At 42.4% G+C, this 18,900-nt stretch overlaps 1 protein-coding gene across 2 annotated transcripts; it reads left to right on the top strand.

The window, feature by feature from the left end:
• The first annotated feature begins 327 nt into the window (after window positions 1–327).
• On the top strand, window positions 328–17,641 carry pms1 (PMS1 homolog 1, mismatch repair system component). Of its 2 annotated transcripts, none has more exons than XM_042084087.1 (13): window positions 328–523; window positions 875–1,021; window positions 1,856–2,038; window positions 2,134–2,236; window positions 2,320–2,483; window positions 4,184–4,300; window positions 8,103–8,225; window positions 10,280–10,414; window positions 10,541–11,370; window positions 14,317–14,799; window positions 14,986–15,116; window positions 16,693–16,853; window positions 17,324–17,641. In XM_042084087.1, exons 2-13 carry the CDS (start codon window positions 890–892, stop codon window positions 17,519–17,521), a joined length of 2,760 nt encoding a protein of 919 aa, XP_041940021.1. In that variant the 5' UTR covers window positions 328–523; window positions 875–889; the 3' UTR covers window positions 17,522–17,641. The 2 variants fall into 2 exon arrangements, with proteins under 2 accessions (XP_041940021.1, XP_041940022.1); XM_042084088.1 differs by having other exon boundaries at window positions 17,327–17,641.
• Window positions 17,642–18,900: the final 1,259 nt, after the last annotated feature.

An 18,900-nucleotide genomic window follows, 5' to 3' on the forward strand; every position in this document is an offset into this window, starting at 1 on the left:
TTCATGCAAGTCAGAAAGATGTTGACTTTTATGAAACTTTATTGACTTTAGTTCTATAGCCTTTTTGATAGCTACATTGAAACGCACACTCCCTGCCTTGCGTGTTTTGTTCAACCATATGCAGATTTTTTACTATTATTTTGTACTATGTTTTTTAAGAAAACATAGGACTTCTATTTTGACATGTCCTGTAAAGACCTTAACGGAAGTACTTATTCCGCGCTAGTGTTTTGATTTTGCCGCGACCCAGCTAGCTTATGAGTGTGACAGCGGTGCTAGCTGGTACTATCAACTTTAGAATATTATAGTAGAACAAATTGCAAATACACAGAAGCCGCGAATGTTACTGTAAAAAGCATTAGCTCTTTCTCTCATCAAGCAGAATATCGCATTTTAAATAAGATAATCTGGTGTCGACGTTAACCTACGATTTAAATTAAACCTGTTTGGATAAGTACTGTATGTTCGTTTCAACCTAATCATCACCATAATCACTAAGTTGCTAACCTTAGATGACTGTCAGGTAGGTTTAACGCAATTTCGTGTTGTGTAATTTACTTGACCAGCATTTGGTTAACATCAGATAACTAGAAACAACGTTGACAGCTATACTGAGTCACTGTAGGAAGGGGGATTATGGAATATGAATGTGTTGAATGTTGATTTAAGGCTATAACGTTAGCAGTTTAGTTGACTGCTAGTTGCCAGCTAGCCCTTGCTGATGCTGATGAGAATGCTCGAACCTCCCGCCAGTTATACTCACTGCAAGTTTGCATTACGTCATGGCTCATTTGCACGGCAGAATAGGTCTAACTTTATTATATGTGCGTCAAAGTAAGTCATTGTGTGTTAACGTATGGTAATGTTATTCCAGGTGGGCTGCGACACAATGAAGCAACTTCCAGCAGAGACAGTCCGCTTGCTGTCAAGTTCTCAAGTCATTACATCTATTGTGAGTGTCGTCAAGGAGCTGATTGAGAACTCACTGGATGCAGGTTCAACAAGCATCGACGTTAAACTGGTAATGATACAAGCATTCACAACCAGCCAAAACACTTTTTCACTAGTGTCACTTTAGGCTGAAATTGGTTCTTAGCAAGGGTTCTTATTTTCTTTAGTTCCAAGCCAAGGACCCCTTTTGGGGGAGACAATGTTCTGAGGACCCCCTCATAATCATAAGAATTAAGCATGCCATTTGTATTCTCTGAAGTTGTGGCCAGGTGCAGTGGTTAAGAGCAGTGGATCTCAAAGTAGGGTCTGCAACCTGTAGCCAAGGGGTTCCGCTTGTGCTACATAAATATAGCACTGTACAGCCCTGCACATTAACATTTAAAAAAGACTTCACTCAGGTCATGATGAACCATTCCTACTCCTGCTTATTTGCTAGCTGATGAATTTGTATACATGTAAATGTTTGAGTCAGTCCATGTTGTCCAGTGATGCAAAATCCAAAATTGACAAAAGACCTGCCAGAAAACACGGGATAGTGGACCTGGCCCCAACTTGCATGCCAATGCATGCTTAATTGTTATGATTATGAGGGGGTCCTCAGAAAGTGTTCTCCCCAAAAGGTGTCCCTCTGGTTTAAATTTAGTTTACCCGTGCCGTTTTTAAAAAAATCTAGCTTTGCCTATAATGTTAGAGGTATTGTTATTTTGTGCTATTATGAGTCCTGGTAAAACTTTAAAGAATTGATTACTGATATAGGCTCAAACTTTTTTTCAGGTGTAGTAACATGATAACTAAGCTGGAGTGTGATTGTAGTTCTGTTGTATTATTATTTGACACGTAGACTGTTTTCAGATGTCAGAACTTGTCTTTTAAACTTAATACTTGACTGTTGTTCGATTCATAGGAAAATTATGGACTGGATCGCATTGAGGTGAGAGATAATGGTTCAGGGATCAAAGCTGCTGACACGGCAGTCATGGCAGTGAAACACTATACCTCAAAGATCTCCAGCCATGATGACCTCATGCAGCTGGAGACGTATGGATTCAGAGGAGAGGCGCTTGGATCCATATGTGCTGTGTCAGAGGTGAGGAGGCAGCTTTCTTTGATCTCAGATGTGTGTTATTTTAACAGATTTTATTTGATTTTGCCATTGATGAACTCACTGGATCTGTCAATCAGGTTGTTGTTACAACCAAGACAGCAGAGGAGGACTTCAGCACACAATATACACTGAACCTCACAGGGCATATCGTCTCCCAGAAGCCATCACATCTTGGCCAAGGTCAGCAGGGAATTTAGTCCTTAGTTATTAGCAGCACTGACAGTGTCATACATTTAATGACATCGCTTCTCCCTCCACTTCAGGGACAACCGTGTGTGCTCTTAAACTGTTTAAGAACCTCCCCGTGAGAAGACAGTACTACTCAAACACAAAGAAATGCAAAGAGGAGCTGAAGAAAGTCCAGGATCTTCTCATGGCCTATGCCGTGGTCAAGCCTGAGCTGAGAATAACCTTCGCTCACAACAAGGTAGGATGGCACACATGCCACATGTCAGCTCTTTTCACCTGTCTGAGTTGTTTACACCCCTGATTGTGTGGCGCATCTGAGCTCGCCATGTTATAGACATCTGTGGAAATATATTTCAGTGTGTGGTCAAACTGTGGGCCACCAGGTGTCTCTGTGAGTCCACAAATGGCATAGATTGAATGCTGGGATCTTGACACAACATGGAATCAACTGCTGCAAGATGTGTCAGACTATATGGCAACATGGTTGGTTCCCATTTATTTGGAGATTTTGAGATTGAGAGTTTCTGTGCATCAATCTTCCTCTCCATGCTCATCATAATCTTGTCTCCCATGGGTGTAAGAGACTGACATGGTTAGCATCAGAAGATTGGGCGCACCTTTGCATATTTGTCTAGTATTGTCAACCTCTGAAAAAGATCTTTTGAGAGTGGTGTAAGGGATAGACCTTCAGAGCAATCTAATATAACACACAGACTGTCCACGTGCCAAGACATAGTTTGAAACCTGACCAGCACCTGCAGAGACATGGAATTTTTCCACCATTAATCACGGCTTTCCAGGAAGGAGAGCGTTAAGACGTGAATCTACGGAGGAGAGTTCGCCCCCTCTGGGAATTGGCCTCGCGGGCTCTCGGTGTTCCCTAATTCGATCAGCACGCGTGCGAACTTCCCTCTTCAGCATGTAGCCCAATAGACCATCACTCCTGCTGTTGGGCTGGCTTGCCGGAAGTTTACCCTTAAATACCTGACAGTTTTTCCTCACTATACTCCAAACAGCACAAGAGCAACTGTGAATGCAGCAATGTTGTTGTGTGCACTTTCTCTGTGCATGTGTTTTGCCAGCCCGTGGACTGCAGGGGCATAGGTAGGTAAAGCTATGGGAGATATTTGGAAGGGCGAGAGTGCCAGGCCTAAGTGCACTCTGATGAAATGAAATCCTTTTTCGTTTAATTCATTCGTTCATCATAGGGGAGGAGCACGCCTGCTTTTTGTCCCATCAGCACTTGCAGCAGTATCCCGTATCACGAACTTTGCACTTTGTCTCCCACTCAGATTTCATGGGTTCTCCTAGGGCTGTTTACTAGAGTGATCTCTTTACTGCTACCAAATTGTATGTTTCATAGCAGAGGTGTGTGCTGCAAACAGCACGCACCCAGAAATCCACACCCGGGAAGTGCTTACTGGTGGAAAAGCGAACATGAAGCAAAGCCACAGGTGTCAATATGTGCATCCTGTTTTCAAATGAACTAGTTGCACATACACACACACACACACACACCCACCCCAAAAATGTCACCTTACCTTACTTTTGTGATATTGCTAATATCCTCATGCTTGTTAGCAGGTAAGTCAAAAGTTAAAGATTCAGGTGTAAATGTCTAATTAACTTTGAGTTGAGCTGTCTTCTTTTGCAAAATCATTGCAACAGTTCTGCATGAACAAGGCTTGTTTTGTGATCTCACAGAAATGTCATTCTCTCTGTTCCTTATGATTTCATTTAAATCCCCAGACCATCCACAATGCAGGCAGTGTCATTTTTGCCTGCTCTTATGCCCATTAAAATGACTCTAGAGGGTAATTTCTCCATTGAGGATATCTGATTAGTGATGAGTATCTGTTTGTGGGCACATTATCCCACAGGTGCTCCTATTTTAGGATGGGAGAAAATAACTTGACCTGTTTTACCATGTTGTTTCAGGTCGTGGTTTGGCAGAAGTCCAGGGTGTCGGATCACCGAGCGGCCCTCATGGCTGTGATTGGAGCGGCTCTCATGGCCAACATGTTCCCACTCCAACATCGCCAGGAGCATCCAGAGGTCAGTAAAGTGCTAAGGAAATCCAGGCATATTTGTTTGATATGGCCCGCACATAATGGGACCGGAATTCCTAGAATTCTTATAGTGGATGCATAGAAAGTACAGTACTGAACATTAGACTAGAGGTTTGCCCCTGAGTTTTGTACACATTCCTCTACAGGTCAATGTGCCCTGCATAGTGACTGAGATGGGGCTTAGGCCATGGACTACATCATAAACAGCATGCCATTTAATGCTGCTGCTGCTGCTACTGATTTGCAATGTTATTTGAAACCATTCCAAGTAAGCTGTAGGTGAAGCCTGGACATACTATTGAAACATCCTTGGCTGCATGACAATTTGCTGAATTCAAGGCCTGTGTTCAATGTAATGCTTTAACAGTTTTCTCTGTCCCTGGAGTGCTGTTTCCTCTTATTTCCCTTGAAGTGCATTCCACGGCGATTACTTTTACATGACTGACTCAGCGTTCTCTTGCCGTTGCCCTCAGTGTAAAAGTTGTAGGAACCTCACCGCAGGCTGAAGTCCCGTGGAGGGTCTGCTCGGATTAGGATGGAGAGCATCACCTCAGACCGTTCCAGAAGTTTCCCGTCACCCTGCAGCATTCTGCACGCGGGGCGTAGTAATCAGTGCAATGTGCATTCTTATTAATGCACAGTAGATATTCACAAATGAGGAGAATGCCATTACTATTATCTTTGAAAAATGAATGAACTGGTAATAGCAAATGGCTAATATTGTCAATTTTTTTTATAATATTGATCTTTTTAGACTCATGGTCCCTTGTTACAATCAAGTTATGATTGTGTGTGCATTGTGCACACTATGCACAACATTCTCTATCTTGTCGTGTAGTCCATTAGGCAAAAAGAGAGGATTTAAACAGTCTGGCGCGGGTGACTATGAAATTGGATCGGTATTGTGGACTGTTGGCCATGTGACAGAATACGTCAAAAGCCCGCACGGCGAGTTAGAGAGGATGGCACGGCTTGCCACGCATGCGGCTAGAGCGCATCAGAGGGACATGACTGGCCTTCACTGGCATCGAGCCACACCCCACACTGAGCTGGCACCAATTATTCTTCCAGAAGATTCCGAGTGCATGCAACAGACCCCAGAGCGCATGTTTGGCCACATGCTGCCGTATATGCGCAGGTCCGTTATTGTGCAAGGGCAAAATGGCTGAAAGCAGAGACTGTTCAATCTGTTAGAAGGAGGCCAGTTACATTTTTTTGTCTTTTTTTCCTGTCCTTTTCCCACACTTTTCCCCCATTCATTCACATATGAAGGGAGGAATGTCTTTCTTCGTGCTCAAGGAAGAGGCAGTGGAGTGATAGTAATTGAGTGCTGGAAGGAATGCCAGTGCTTGGTCTCGGCAGGTGTAGTGTGCTTTCTACCAGCACATATATTCCCTTGGACACACATTTCCCCTTTGCCTCACCCCTCTATACATTGTTTGTTGTTGAGATTGGAGTTGTTTGTTTTCTCAAGTCAAGGCCAGCATCATTGACTTGACTTTTCATCCCTTCAGCAGTGGACGATCTCCCCGCGTGCCTATTTCCCTCACCAGACCTTAGTGACCACTGAGTGGAGGAAGTGTTCCTTTAGTCAGAGGATGCATGAGCTGTGGATCTCTGGAACAATGTGTGCTGAAGTTTGACACCTACTTTAGCAGTTGGCCAGGCTTCAGCCCTCAGCATGAACTCAGCTCGTGCATACAGCGCCGCTCCGCTCCAGCCCTTCAGCAGTGACATTGCTTTTAACACAGCTATCATAGTTCTCATGGACTCATTTGGTGATCATGAGTTTCAAGGCAAATGAGAGATTGGTTACAAACGCTAAATAATGCAAAGGGAGTAGTTAACACATGCATTGATTAATGCTTATTCCATATGGGCATGCAATTAAGCGAACACTTATGAACAATATTAATTATGGATTAACAAATAATATATTTGTCCCATATTCATTAGTTTAATGTGGCTTTATAATGAAATCACTTCATCACAGCATTTCTGTCAAGTGAAGCATTATTCTTGCTTCATGCTTTCCTAAGTGAGAAAGATTTACACCCAGTTATGTAATTTCAGTTAATGGATGTAAGGTTGTTAGGTAGATTTAGCTCATTCTAAAACTACCTAAATTCTAAATTAGAATTTAATTATATAAGCACATTGACCTTGTAAAACATTTGTTTTTAAACAAATCATAGACAGCTGCCCCTAAATGATTTTTCGTGGAAAAAGTGTCACTAATTGCAAGCAGTCAATGAAAGTCAGCTCAACTACTACTGTGTGTGTATCAGTGATTTTGGAAATCATTATGTGAATCATACAGTCTGATCACCCATACTATACTATACTATACTATACTCTACTATCCTATACTATATTATATTATACTATACTATACTGTTGGGTCTGCTATAGAGAGGCTGTATTGTGTGTATATAACTAGAGCTGCGTTTGGCCGCGTCTCCGGAGGAGGATGCCAGAAGAGGATGCATATCGGCCCCCTATTAATAAATTCTTAGAATGTCCACAATAGAGGGGGAGGGAGAGAGTGAGATGCTAATTTATGGTATGATATTTCATGGCTGCAGATGTCTGTTTGAGCAATCAGTCATTAGCCGGTGAGCTGCTCTCCCGTCAGCTCCCACACCATGCCAAAACATGGCTCTCCCCCGCACCTCCTGGAAACGACACGTGAGCCGGGGCTTGGGCGGCCCAGGAGCACGGGAGCCTTCGCAGGGAGGTCAATGGGGAAAGGTGTTCTTCCCATCAGCCCTGCTGCGTTTCATTAAACTAGGTCGTCCTGTGCGGACTACCTGATCTGCTTCCGTTGCTATGCAAAGACATTGCAAAATCTGTACTCTCTTTTGTTTTTTGCTCGTCAGTTTAGATTTTCATTCACTGATTGATTCGTTTTTTCGTATGTTTATGCTTGCATGCATCCATTACTAACTGAAATGCCAATGTGAATGTTTTGGCATAGGGGGGTGTGGAGGGGGCACTTGTGTTGACCATCTGCATGGTCAGCCGTGCTGAGAAACAGCTCGAGAGTAGTGCTTGTTCAGCAACACAAAGTGGGTTTAGTAGCAAACATTACGACCTATGTGGCCCATTAGGTCTTGGGGTGAACTGTCTGTGGAATAATAGGCCTCATTCAGAGCCTCATTTTCAGGGCTTAGGATCACCTTTGCTGCTCTAATTGACATATGTCGTAATGGCAAACTGTATGTAACGCAACACTGGTATTGTGAAAGTCACAATCACAGCAATTAGAGACTTTGTCAAAGCTTCCAATTAAAATGTCCCTTGGCTCTCCGCCTGCTGCGCTTGTTAATTCAAAATTGTACCCAAAGTTTACAGCGTAAGGGAGCGCGCTGAGTAATTTGTAGCCATTTTGTGTTTTGGGCATGTACTGGTGTGTACAACCCAGCGCCAACAGAAACTGTTTTCATTTCACATCTTAACAGCCTGGCCCCATGGTGCAGTAAAACCGTGACAAATCTGTTATGATTGTTCACCAAGAATGTGATTTGTTGCTAAATTGGTGATATGGGTAAACAAACAGCGAGTCATTTGTTTGTTTTGAGGAAATCTTACGTGTGTCGTTACACACCTTGGTTATTTCTATTTTTAGTACAGCATGTGTTTCAATCTGAGAACTGTTGTACCTCTTAATGACTAATAAATAATAAATTATTGGATCTCAGTTCGTTTAAATGATCCCAGATGAAAGGACTCATGCCAGTTTAATGTGTCAGTGTAGGCCTTTACTTGTATGCTTTTTTTTTAAACAGATTTCGATCGAGGGATTTTTCCCAAAGCCAGACTCTGACTATGCCTCAGCAAGCTCCAGTAATCCGGACAGAACTTTTGTCTTTGTAAATAACCGTCCAGTTCATCACAAAGACATTATGAAGGTATGATGAATTAGTAATTTGTTATTACAATCAAAAACTTCAATATTGGGATTCCCACATGTTTTGTTGTACACCAGTGTCACTGATTGTTTAGTATTAAGGTACATATTCATCCTTACAAAACTTTTTCTCAAGGTTACACATAATATTTCATGTACATGTTCATTCTCTGGTTAAGCAGCCCAAAGTTTAATGGGTGAATGTATCAAAAGGTAATATAAAAAAATTTGCAATTGTTGCAGAACTTATTATGCGAAATAAAAAAAATAAATAAAAAAAATCTGACTAAACCTATATGACCGCCGCTTCGCTGCGCGGCGGTCATATAGGTTTAGTCAGATTTTTTTCTTTTTTTCTTTTTCGCATGCCCAAATTTCCGTCAAGGATTCCCGGAACACTGAAAGACCGGGGTACACGAAACTTGGTGGGCATGTAACCCCACATGGATAGCATGGAACCATCGTTTTTCGTTTTGATCTGTAGCCCCCCCCCGCTGGACCCCCGAAAGGAGGGTAGGGCAGACACAGTTTTCTGTGAATATCTCGAGAACCGTAGGGTTTAGGAGGACCATTTTTTTTTTGTATGTTGATCTCAAGGGGCCATGTCAACCCATTCCATAACTACTCATTTCATGTATAGCGCCACCTAGTTAAACACAAAAAAGTAAAAATTAGGTGTTGTAATTGCAGGTATCTGTGACCTAACATAGTCAAAACTGCACGAAATTGGAAGTGTAGGATCATTATGACAACCTCTGTATGCACGCCAAGTTTCGTGGAATTCCGTTCATGGGGGGCCACACAATAAATTAATTTATGTTACTATACACCAACTGGCCTGTAGGTGGCCGGAGACAGTTTTCTGTGAATATCTCGAGAACCGTATGGCCTAGGAGGTCCACCTTTTTTTTTTGTATGTTAGTCTTAAGGGGGCATGTTAACCCATCCCATTACCACTTATTTCATGTATAGCGCCACCTAGTTAAAAATGAAAAAGCAAAAAATTAGGGGTTTTCATCACAATATCTCTGGCTGACATGGTCAAAACTGCACGAAATTAAAAGTGTAAGATCATTATGACACCCTCCGAATACATGCGAAGTTTTGTGTACTTTCGTTCATGGGGGGCCTTACAATAAAATAATTTATGTGTACATTTAGTGACGTACACCAACAAGGATTCCCGGGACACTGAAAGACCGGGGTACACAAAACTTGGTTGGCATGTAACCCCACATGGATAGCATGGAACCGTCATTTTTCGTTTTGATCTGTAGCCCCCCCGCTAGACTGGACCCCCCCCCGAAAGGAGGGTAGGGCAGACACAGTTCTCTGTGAATATCTTGAGAACTGTAGGGCCTAGGATGAACCATTTTTTTCCGTATGTTTGCCTCCAGGGGTCATGTTAACCCATTTCATGTGCACACATGTGCACAAACAGATACACACGCACACACATACATTCACAGTAATCATACGTATGACACATACTCACACAGTAGACATATGTACGCATGCATGCACATTGCACATACGCAGGCACACACACACACACACACACACACACACACAGACACACACACACACACACACACCCACATAACATAAACATGTACATGCACACATGCTCACAATTCAAGAATTTCTCAGAATTATGAACAGACAAGATGGAGGTGGGCTTGTATAAAATGAATTTTACATGTGAAATCTATGAACTAATCATGTTTTGGTACTTGTTGTCTAGCAGATACCAGTGAGAATTGAGTGTGGATAATGCAATTTAGTGAGACAGTTAGAATCATATAGGCCTTTCAGCGTGATTTATTTTTGTGGAAAAAATGTGCTGGACTCGGCGGCGGTCATATTTTGTACCGCTCTGCGGTACATCTGGTTCAGAACAATGACTGCTGAGCAACAATCTACAACAGTCCTTCCTTACTTACTGAACTAGGATTACATTAAGAACCATTGCTTAAGATTTTCCTAATTTCATTGACTTTCATCATACATTTTTATTGACTGTAATAAGCTGATCTCTCTTATTGACATTCACAGCTGGTTAAGCAGTTCTGTAGTAGAGATCCGTCTTGCCGTCGCTACCCTATCCTAGTGATGAACATTATGGTCCCTTCATCCGCGGTTGATGTCAACCTCACTCCTGACAAAACTCAAGTTATGCTTCAAAACAAGGTGAAATGTTGGCTGTCAAATGTGTACATTATTTAGCATAGCTTATCTTTGTTCATTTAAATGATCAATATTTTCACACGTAATGTGCAGCACAATGAGCAGACCATTTTCTTTTGCTTTTCCTAGGAAGCAGTGTTGGCTGCTGTAGAGTCCATGTTGGTTTCACTCTACGGTCCTTTGGCAGACGCTGAAGGCTCTGTCAGCTGTGAGGTGACAGGAGATGGCTCAGCCTCTGGGTCCTTAGCAACACACCAGCAGCTTCCTGGTAACACACGGAATAATGATGCTGATCCTGATGCACAGGATGTACTCAGTCACAATGCTGCGGTCTCGCCTCAAACCCCGTTAGACTGCTCTGACGTAGATTTGTTCGGAACTATCGCAACAAAGACAGGTGATCCAGCCAGTAACACATCTCTAAACCAGACCAGCTCTTCATCTTCATCAGAGGACTGGATAATCAATAAGAGCTTGTTTGACTTGAGCCACGTCAACGGTTCCTTGCTAGATGACGACTGTTTAAGCACAGGGGACACAAAAGATGGTGGGAAGGAGAGTGCTGACTTGTTTGCGGTCACACCCAGTGCAGACTGCAGCATCTCTGCAGAGAGCTGGAGCAGGGGCCGGGGCCTGACGGATCCGGTCACCGGTGGTTGTTTGGAGCCCGTGAAGCTGCACGTCCCATCCGAGCCCCGGGGAGTCCCAGAAACCATAGACAAATGCAGGAGTAGCCCGTCCAAGAAGCTGTCAAATGTCATTGTGGCCAGAATGCCCAAGCCAACGGCCTACGAACTGATCGGCTCCCGCCCCGTGCGTCAGCCCCTGTCTGCCCGTGCCCTGTTCGAGCGGGATTGCAGAGTGTCCATCCTTCAGGAGGACCCAGGAGCCGGTGTGCAGGATGTCACCACTGCTGTTAAAGAGAGATGGGAAAGCCTTGGGGAGGAAGACAGGAAGAAGTGAGTTTCCAGACCTTCACCCTTGAAGCAGCAGTTTCCAGTTGTTGTGATTCATTTGGTTAAAAAAATCGACCTGCCACTTGCATGTATAAAATACGACGTGGAAAATCCTCCTGGCGTGTTCGTGTTGCTACCCAGATGGAGAATTGTTGATTTGAAACTATGTTTTCATTTTCCAGGCAACTGTGTTTGATTACTTGGTGAGATGGTCAATATTTTCCACTGTAAATGGAAGGTCCTGCAAAATACCTCTCTATTTTCCAAAGTATGTTATGTATTTATAGCACCAGAAGGTTGTTGTGCGTGACATGACAACAAATGTGATATTAACTCCAAAATGATGAATAACTGTGAATTTCATACAGTTGAAAATTCACTTGACAGTTTTCTGATCAGTCATTCGTCGGATATTTCCACTTTTTTGACGGATTGACCCGTATTTTCTTGGCTGTTGCTAACTAAACACCAGATATAGCCCAGTAAAAGGAGCAATACACATGGTTGTCTCTGTGGAATGGAATCTAACCATTATCCCTTCCTAGGGAGTGGTCAACTCCCCCCAAGTAAATTGCAGATACGTACTTCATACCTATTTAGAGTAATTGAAAGGATGGAAAAAGTGTATCAGTGTTGCTGGTGGCACTTAAGGATGGTTGAGCTTATGGAAAAAGACATCTGTTTAGAATCCCCCTGTGTGTTGGTGTTGAAGTAAGGCTACGCAAATATGCGATATATTTTGCCACCCCTGTTAAGTTGCACGGCACTTCTAGGAATCCCTTTTACGTGAAATCATGTAACATGTGCCTGTAGTTATATATCACAGCCTCGTTTTTTTCACCACCTTTCTCAGTCTTTATTTTGTATGTGATGCATGTGTGTGTGAATGCATGCGCACACTCCTTGTCATGGTCAGATACCGCAATAAAAAAAATCTGGCCTTACTCCAGCAACGCTATATGAACTTGGTACTCTTCCAAAGTACCCACACCAAGGGAGCATTGCATTCTTATTGCTTGGTTTATGTGTGTTTGATCCTCGTTATGAATTCCAGGCTTGCAGTACAAACAGCGCTCCCGACATGGCCTTTCACACAAGTGTGCAAAGGAAAGTTGTTCTAAGCATGAGCAGGAGTTGAGAAGATTTGTAGCTTGCTTTCCATTGTGCTTCATCCACTGTGTGGACTACTGTTATTGTCTTGAGCCGTCACTGTCCCTGTGTCTGCTTAACTTAAAGCACTCTCTGTATGAATGGATTGATTTTAATTCTCAGTGTGAGCAAAATCCTGTTTTAAGCAGCACACGATTATCCAAAGATTTAGTTCCCCCAGATTCTAGGTGAGAATGGTTAGGCGCAATACTGTTGGGCTTGTGCTGTTGGCTTAATTGAAGCTATGCAGGTATTTCTAGAATTTGCATTGTATTTGCAATTTCGAATGTGCTCATCCGAGCCACTACTGCCAATGTGATGTGATTTTTGCCGTAAGACCTTGTGCTACTTTTGTTCATCATTGCATGTGTGGCCTTTTATCTGCAAGTCCTTCATGATTAACATATCACCTTCAGTACATTTTCCATTTAAACTATTTCAAAACAGAACTTCTTGTTCAGGACATGAAGTCACATGAAATATTGGAGCTAAATTATTTTTAACTGAAGAATGTAGCAATTGTGCATGATCTAGGTAGCAGTTTTGCTGGAAGGACAAACCTTGTCTAATGTTAGTGTTAGTCTAATTCTCCCTGTAGTTTAATTCTCCCTGTAGTTTATTTAACATCAGCCTCTAGCCAATGTAGTTTTTGTAGGGTTATACAGGAAACTGACAGTTTATTGTCACAGAACTGAAAAGGCTTATGTTTTGCAGCTTTTCAGACTTTTATCCAGCAGCTATGAGAAGCTGGTGTTTATTTGATTTAATAGGATACACTACTTAGGTGTTTTAAGAAAGCCTGTTATACAAGACTTGCCCGTTATCAGCCGTTTTACAATATTAATGTCCTCAAATAGCCTACCTTTCTTTAACATGTGGTGTTTCCCAAGGTTAAATTCTAGGGTCGCTGATAATTCAGATTTAAGTGTACACTTGCCTTCATACATAAAGAATTTGGCATGAAATGGAAAACTTTAATGTCTGTGAAAACTATAAATGCCTCTCCTTGAGAAATGTCCTCCCATTCCTAATATGTTGAGCATTATGTTTGTAACTTCACTGAGAAATTGAATGGAGAAGATCTGAACTTGCAGGCTTTCAGTTCTGCAGATGCACATCCACCTATGTGGTGTGGTACTTATGGTGCAGAAGCACATCCACCTATGTGGTGTGGTACTTATAGTGCAGAAGCACATCCACCTATGTGGTGTGGTACGTATGGTGCAGAAGCACATCCACCTATGTGGTGTGGTACGTATGGTGCAGAAGCACATCCACCTATGTGGTGTGCTATGTATGGTGCAGAAGCACATCCACCTATGTGGTGTGGTATGTATGGTGCAGATGTTACGTGACGGCAGAGTGAAGCGCCTTCCGTCGGAAGTTCAGAATTGCATTGCAGGGATTTAGTGTAAGCTGTCTCTCCACTTACTCCCCCACCCCCATCTGGTCACAGGTAGCAGATGGTTTTTATCTTGCCAGTTTCGGCACGTTTTTTTTATGCAGTGATTTATAGCCACTCCCAAAGTGCCACTTAGATTCACTAAAGGAAATGAAATCAAGGTTCCTTATGTGAATTGAGCATATTTAATTAGTCACAACTGCTGACCTCCTCAGTAAACCAGACTCCACTAGGCCTGCAGAGTAATTGGTTCTCGATGTTCATACCTGAAGCAGAAAAAGCAGATACTCAGAGGAGCACTTGCCTTATTAATTGGTATAAAACCAACTGTCTGCGTATTTCATGATAGGAAGTGAACAGGATAACTCATCCCCATTGCCTTTTGCCTGTTATTGCAGGTATGAGGAGAAAGCCAAAAAGGCTGTCGACGTATACAACCTACAAAAACTACGTGCCGAAGAGGGGCAGACGCCGGCTAGAGATGGCAAACGGCTGCAGTCAGCAGTGGACTCCCCGGCCAGCAAGCCCCAAGGCCTGAAGCGCAAGGCTCCGCTCTCCAACCAGCAGCTCCTTGACAAACTCTTCTCCTCTCAGCCGTTGAAAAAAAGTGCCCCAGCAAAGGTCTCCAAGCCCCTCCCGTTCTGCCTAGCTGCCCTCAAGCGCAGGCTTAACCTCCTGTCGTCCCAGAGTGGCTCCGGCCCACAGGGCCTCAGGCTTGTAAACCGCTTGGCTTCTCACTGCGCCTGGGTCGTTTTATGTGGCAGGGAGCTCATGTTGTTAAATCCATTTCGGGTGGAGGAGGCCTTGCTGTTTAAAAGACTTCTGGAGAATAATATACTTCCAGCAGCGTGCCTGCAGACCCCTATACAGTTAACAGATGGGTAACGTATCACTCAAGTTTCCCACCTAACAGTGGAATATGTGGAAAGTGATTAATTCATATTTTGAAATCTTAGTACTTAAACAGTCATAGCTGTTTCTTTTCTGACACTGACACACCAAAGACATGTGTCTTATGTAAAAATACACTGATATGAAATTAAATGCTGTGCTCTGTCCTTTGCCAGTGTGCTGGGTGGATCAGAGTGCATGGATGTCCTCTATGACATGAGCAAAGGACAACAAGAGCTGAACGGTACAACCTACTTCTCTGATCCCAGGCTTGTGGCAAACGGATTTCAGATCAGGCTCTCTCCAGGTATGTTACGGGACAATTCCCTTCAGGTTGGAAACTTCAACTCCCTTTGTTGGATCCAATTATCCAACTGCTATCCATGTTTTTTTTTTTTTTTTTTCTAGACACCAATATTTAAGTATGTTTAAATATTAGATATGGTCTTTATATATTACTTAAAATATACATTCCTATACATCCAATCATGGTATCATGTTAACATGCTATTAACAGTACATGATTTGGGTGACTTTGATTTCTGGCTTTGAGAAGGCCAAGATACACTGACACTGACTGACCTGATTTTCTTTTTTCTTTTTTTCATAATTTACCAGCTTCATTCAGTCATTTCCAGTCATAAGTATTTACCGCAATTTCCCCTGAGAAAATGTGGCGCTGCAATTCCTTGGTTCATGCTGTTTAAAGGCCTCACAAGTTGTCTAATTTGATTTGACAAAGGTTGGGCACATTGGGACTTCATTAATTGCACAGTTCACAAATAATTTTGCAATGTCAAACATCCCCGCCTGAATAACAGGATTAAGGTCAATTGCTTCTGACAGTGCTGCTGTGACAGTGTTTAACAAGCCAGGGCAGAAGAAAACACCACATTTCCAACCTATGGAACAGCATGTATGTTTGTATTGACGATGGCGAGGCACAAGAGAGCCTGTTATTTGCTATAGAAGTTAGTATTTGTAAGTTGCCCCCACCCTCATGTTGGTGCCCTGCATACCCATTCTGATAGTCTTTGACTACAGCTGTCATCTTTAATTTCTCAGTACAAGAGAATGTGGTCTTGACCATGATTTTGAAATTCTGTTCCCCCTCCCTCTACAACATGTCGTGAGATGGCATGACCTCCTTGCTCCTCAAGGGTCACACGGCACCCCCTGAACCTAACCGTCAGCCCACCGTGAGGTTGGTCCGGTCTGGGCACTTGGGCTGAAAGAGGCTCCCTGCCAGTGTAGTTATCCAGCTCAGTGGGTTTGCACCATGGCGAGGGCAGGAGGGCATGGCCTGCCCATGGGAGGTGGGAGAGATCCAACTAAGATGTTCAACAACATCCAATATTATGTGTGTCACAACAGCGCAGTCAGTGTGCAAAGCCGGCACTGGTGCCTTAGCGTATAACAGTTTTTCCTGTGGATATATTGGCACTAGTGATTATAGTGATTATATATTGCCAAGAAGGTGAGCTGTATGAGTTGTAAATTGCATAAATATATATTTTATTGTGTGTGATGTGATTTGCTTTGGACATAGCATTTCCACTGTGATGCACTAGTCCCATAACACTTTCAAACAGAAGTATCATATATCCACTGGTTTATAATGGCTTTTCTGCTCATTTTCACGTGATGAGATTCCCATGGTGATCCACATGGTCATTAAATTATCTCCTGCAAATCTCTTCCTCTTCATATTTCCTCTGCAGCCTCCCAAGTTATTGTGACCGTTATTTAGTGCGTAATTTGCAGCATGGTTTGTTTGACTTGGTCCCCTACCAGAGGGTGTAAATCACAATATTTATTTATTATCTTTTCCTGGAGATAGCTGTTGTACCTAGAGTATATGAATCCCAGTTTGTATTGGCCAGGCTTGTCATCCACCGAGAGGCACATGGAAGTGGCAAGCATGGCTGATTGCATGCCTTTCTTCGGCATCGCCGACCTGAGGGAAATTTTGACAGCGGTGAAGGATCGACAGGCTGAAACTGTGCGTCAGTGCAGACCGATGAAAGCCACGCGCTATCTTGAGGTTTGGAATCTCTGATAACTTTTTTTTTTTTTTTTGTTTTTGTTTTTTTTATTGTTTGGAGTTTTTTCGGTAACACTTTACTTGACAGTATCAACATAAGAGTGACATGACACCGTCATGACACATGAACCCAAACCCTAATCCTAACCTCTAACCCTAAATCTAACCCAAAACCTAACCCTAATCCTAACCCTAAATTGTTATGACAAAAACTGAATGTCACTTAATAACAGAAGCGTTATGTCAAAGTTTATGACTTGTTTATGACACATTCATGACAGTGTCATGTCACTTAATCCAGTACTCTTGTTAAAGGTGCCGTGCGTGATCGTAATCCAGTACTCTTGTCAAATTCAGAATGTTCTCCTCATCATCCTCTAGCTTTCTGTTTAGCGTATGCACTCAAACAAACTCAGGCATGTTTTATTTTTATTTTTATTCGGATATTTTTCTTTGTTTTGTGTGTGTTGAAGGGGGAAGCCGTGCGGATGGTCAGACAGCTGCCCTTAAATCAATCTCGAGATGATGTAGAGAACACACTAAGTCGAATGCGAGAACAGCTTGGAGAAGAAGCTCAGTCCTGCATCCATGGACGGCCATTTTTCCATCTCTTGTCCAAAGTCCCTGAGACGGACGAGGAGGCTCTTGTGACCCTGTCCAACACATGATGACATCATTTTAAATAATATATGGAGATTAGTTTAATAAATTAGCCTTATTTGTGTTGTTTTCTCTATAGAATTTGCATAGATTAGTCATCATAATTTTCAACTCATTATATTATCAAATAATGCTCATGTTTGAAAAATAAATGTATTTTCACTATTTTTTATGTTCTCATTTAAGATACTTTACTTACTGTTTGTGTTAATCTGACTGTAAAAGTCTGATAATCAAATGTATTGTTATGTCAAAATTTCAGCTGTAAGCAAAGTCTTCAAGGCCCCATAATCAATGAGACCATGATGATAAGTAAGGGAGAAAAGCAGTGTTTTGAATATTTCCCTGTTCAATCTCAGACAAGGCCAGACTTAGGCCAGTCATTCCTGGGACTCCCAATAGAGACAGTATATTCAGGTAATTGAGAAGGAACTCATTCTAACCAAACACATTAGGGAAGGTGCTTGAGTCAAGAAAAGTTTAAACCCATGGCCCTGCAGGCAAGGCCCAGTTCTCCCATTAGTGTCTACTTCATGTCATCTAGTTTTGGCCTTATTGTAAACACTGTGTTGTATTGTGTGAAATCACAGTATCTGCCTATTAAGTAGACCTACAATCTACTTAAGACTTATTTCATCTATATCCATTGGCAACTAACATTGCTGTCAAGATAAGTAAAGGCATCTATGAGATTCCTTATTTTGTTCTTAAATACTGTACTGTTGTATTGCTCCGAGTCCTAATGCGCTTTTTGATGACAGCTAGGCCCACTAACTGTTTTGCCAACTGTTTTGGGCAACTCATTTCACCCAAGATTTACAGCTGGTTGTACATGTGATTGTGAACAGACACCAGTGTTGTAGTATGCACCTTTGTACAGTTTGGACAGCGTGCGTAGATGAACTGCCCCCAATGTGCTGACGTGTGAAAGCACTGTCCGGAGGGTTGGCGCAATGCCGTCTTGACCGTTGTTGTATATCTATCAGTATATATGATGTACTTATGGTCCAGGTGGAATGGAGATGTCTTGCTGTAAATCAAGGTCAGTTCAGTGGCACGTGGTTGCTGCTTTATGAGTGGCCACAGGTGTCTCACTTCATCACCACTAATCCGCAACATGTGAAAGTTCAAGGCGGTGTCAGAGAGAGGGCTTTCAGTGTCAAAAAGAGAGCTCTTCCTTTGAAATGCATTTGCAGTTGAGAGAAGCCTGCACTGTGTAAAGACAAATCCCTTAAGGAATGCTGGTATTTTATGTGTACGTGACTATGACTCATTCTGTAGTCTATTTTAGTCTTCATTTGAATTTTCTAAATTAGCTTGATAAAAATATATTTCTAGAAATTCTAGAAATAGTACAGTTCTACACTTATTTTGAGACAAGTTTTGA

Source organism: Alosa sapidissima, chromosome 2 (assembly GCF_018492685.1).
Source record: "Alosa sapidissima isolate fAloSap1 chromosome 2, fAloSap1.pri, whole genome shotgun sequence".
Classification (NCBI taxonomy): Eukaryota; Metazoa; Chordata; class Actinopteri; order Clupeiformes; family Clupeidae; genus Alosa; species Alosa sapidissima.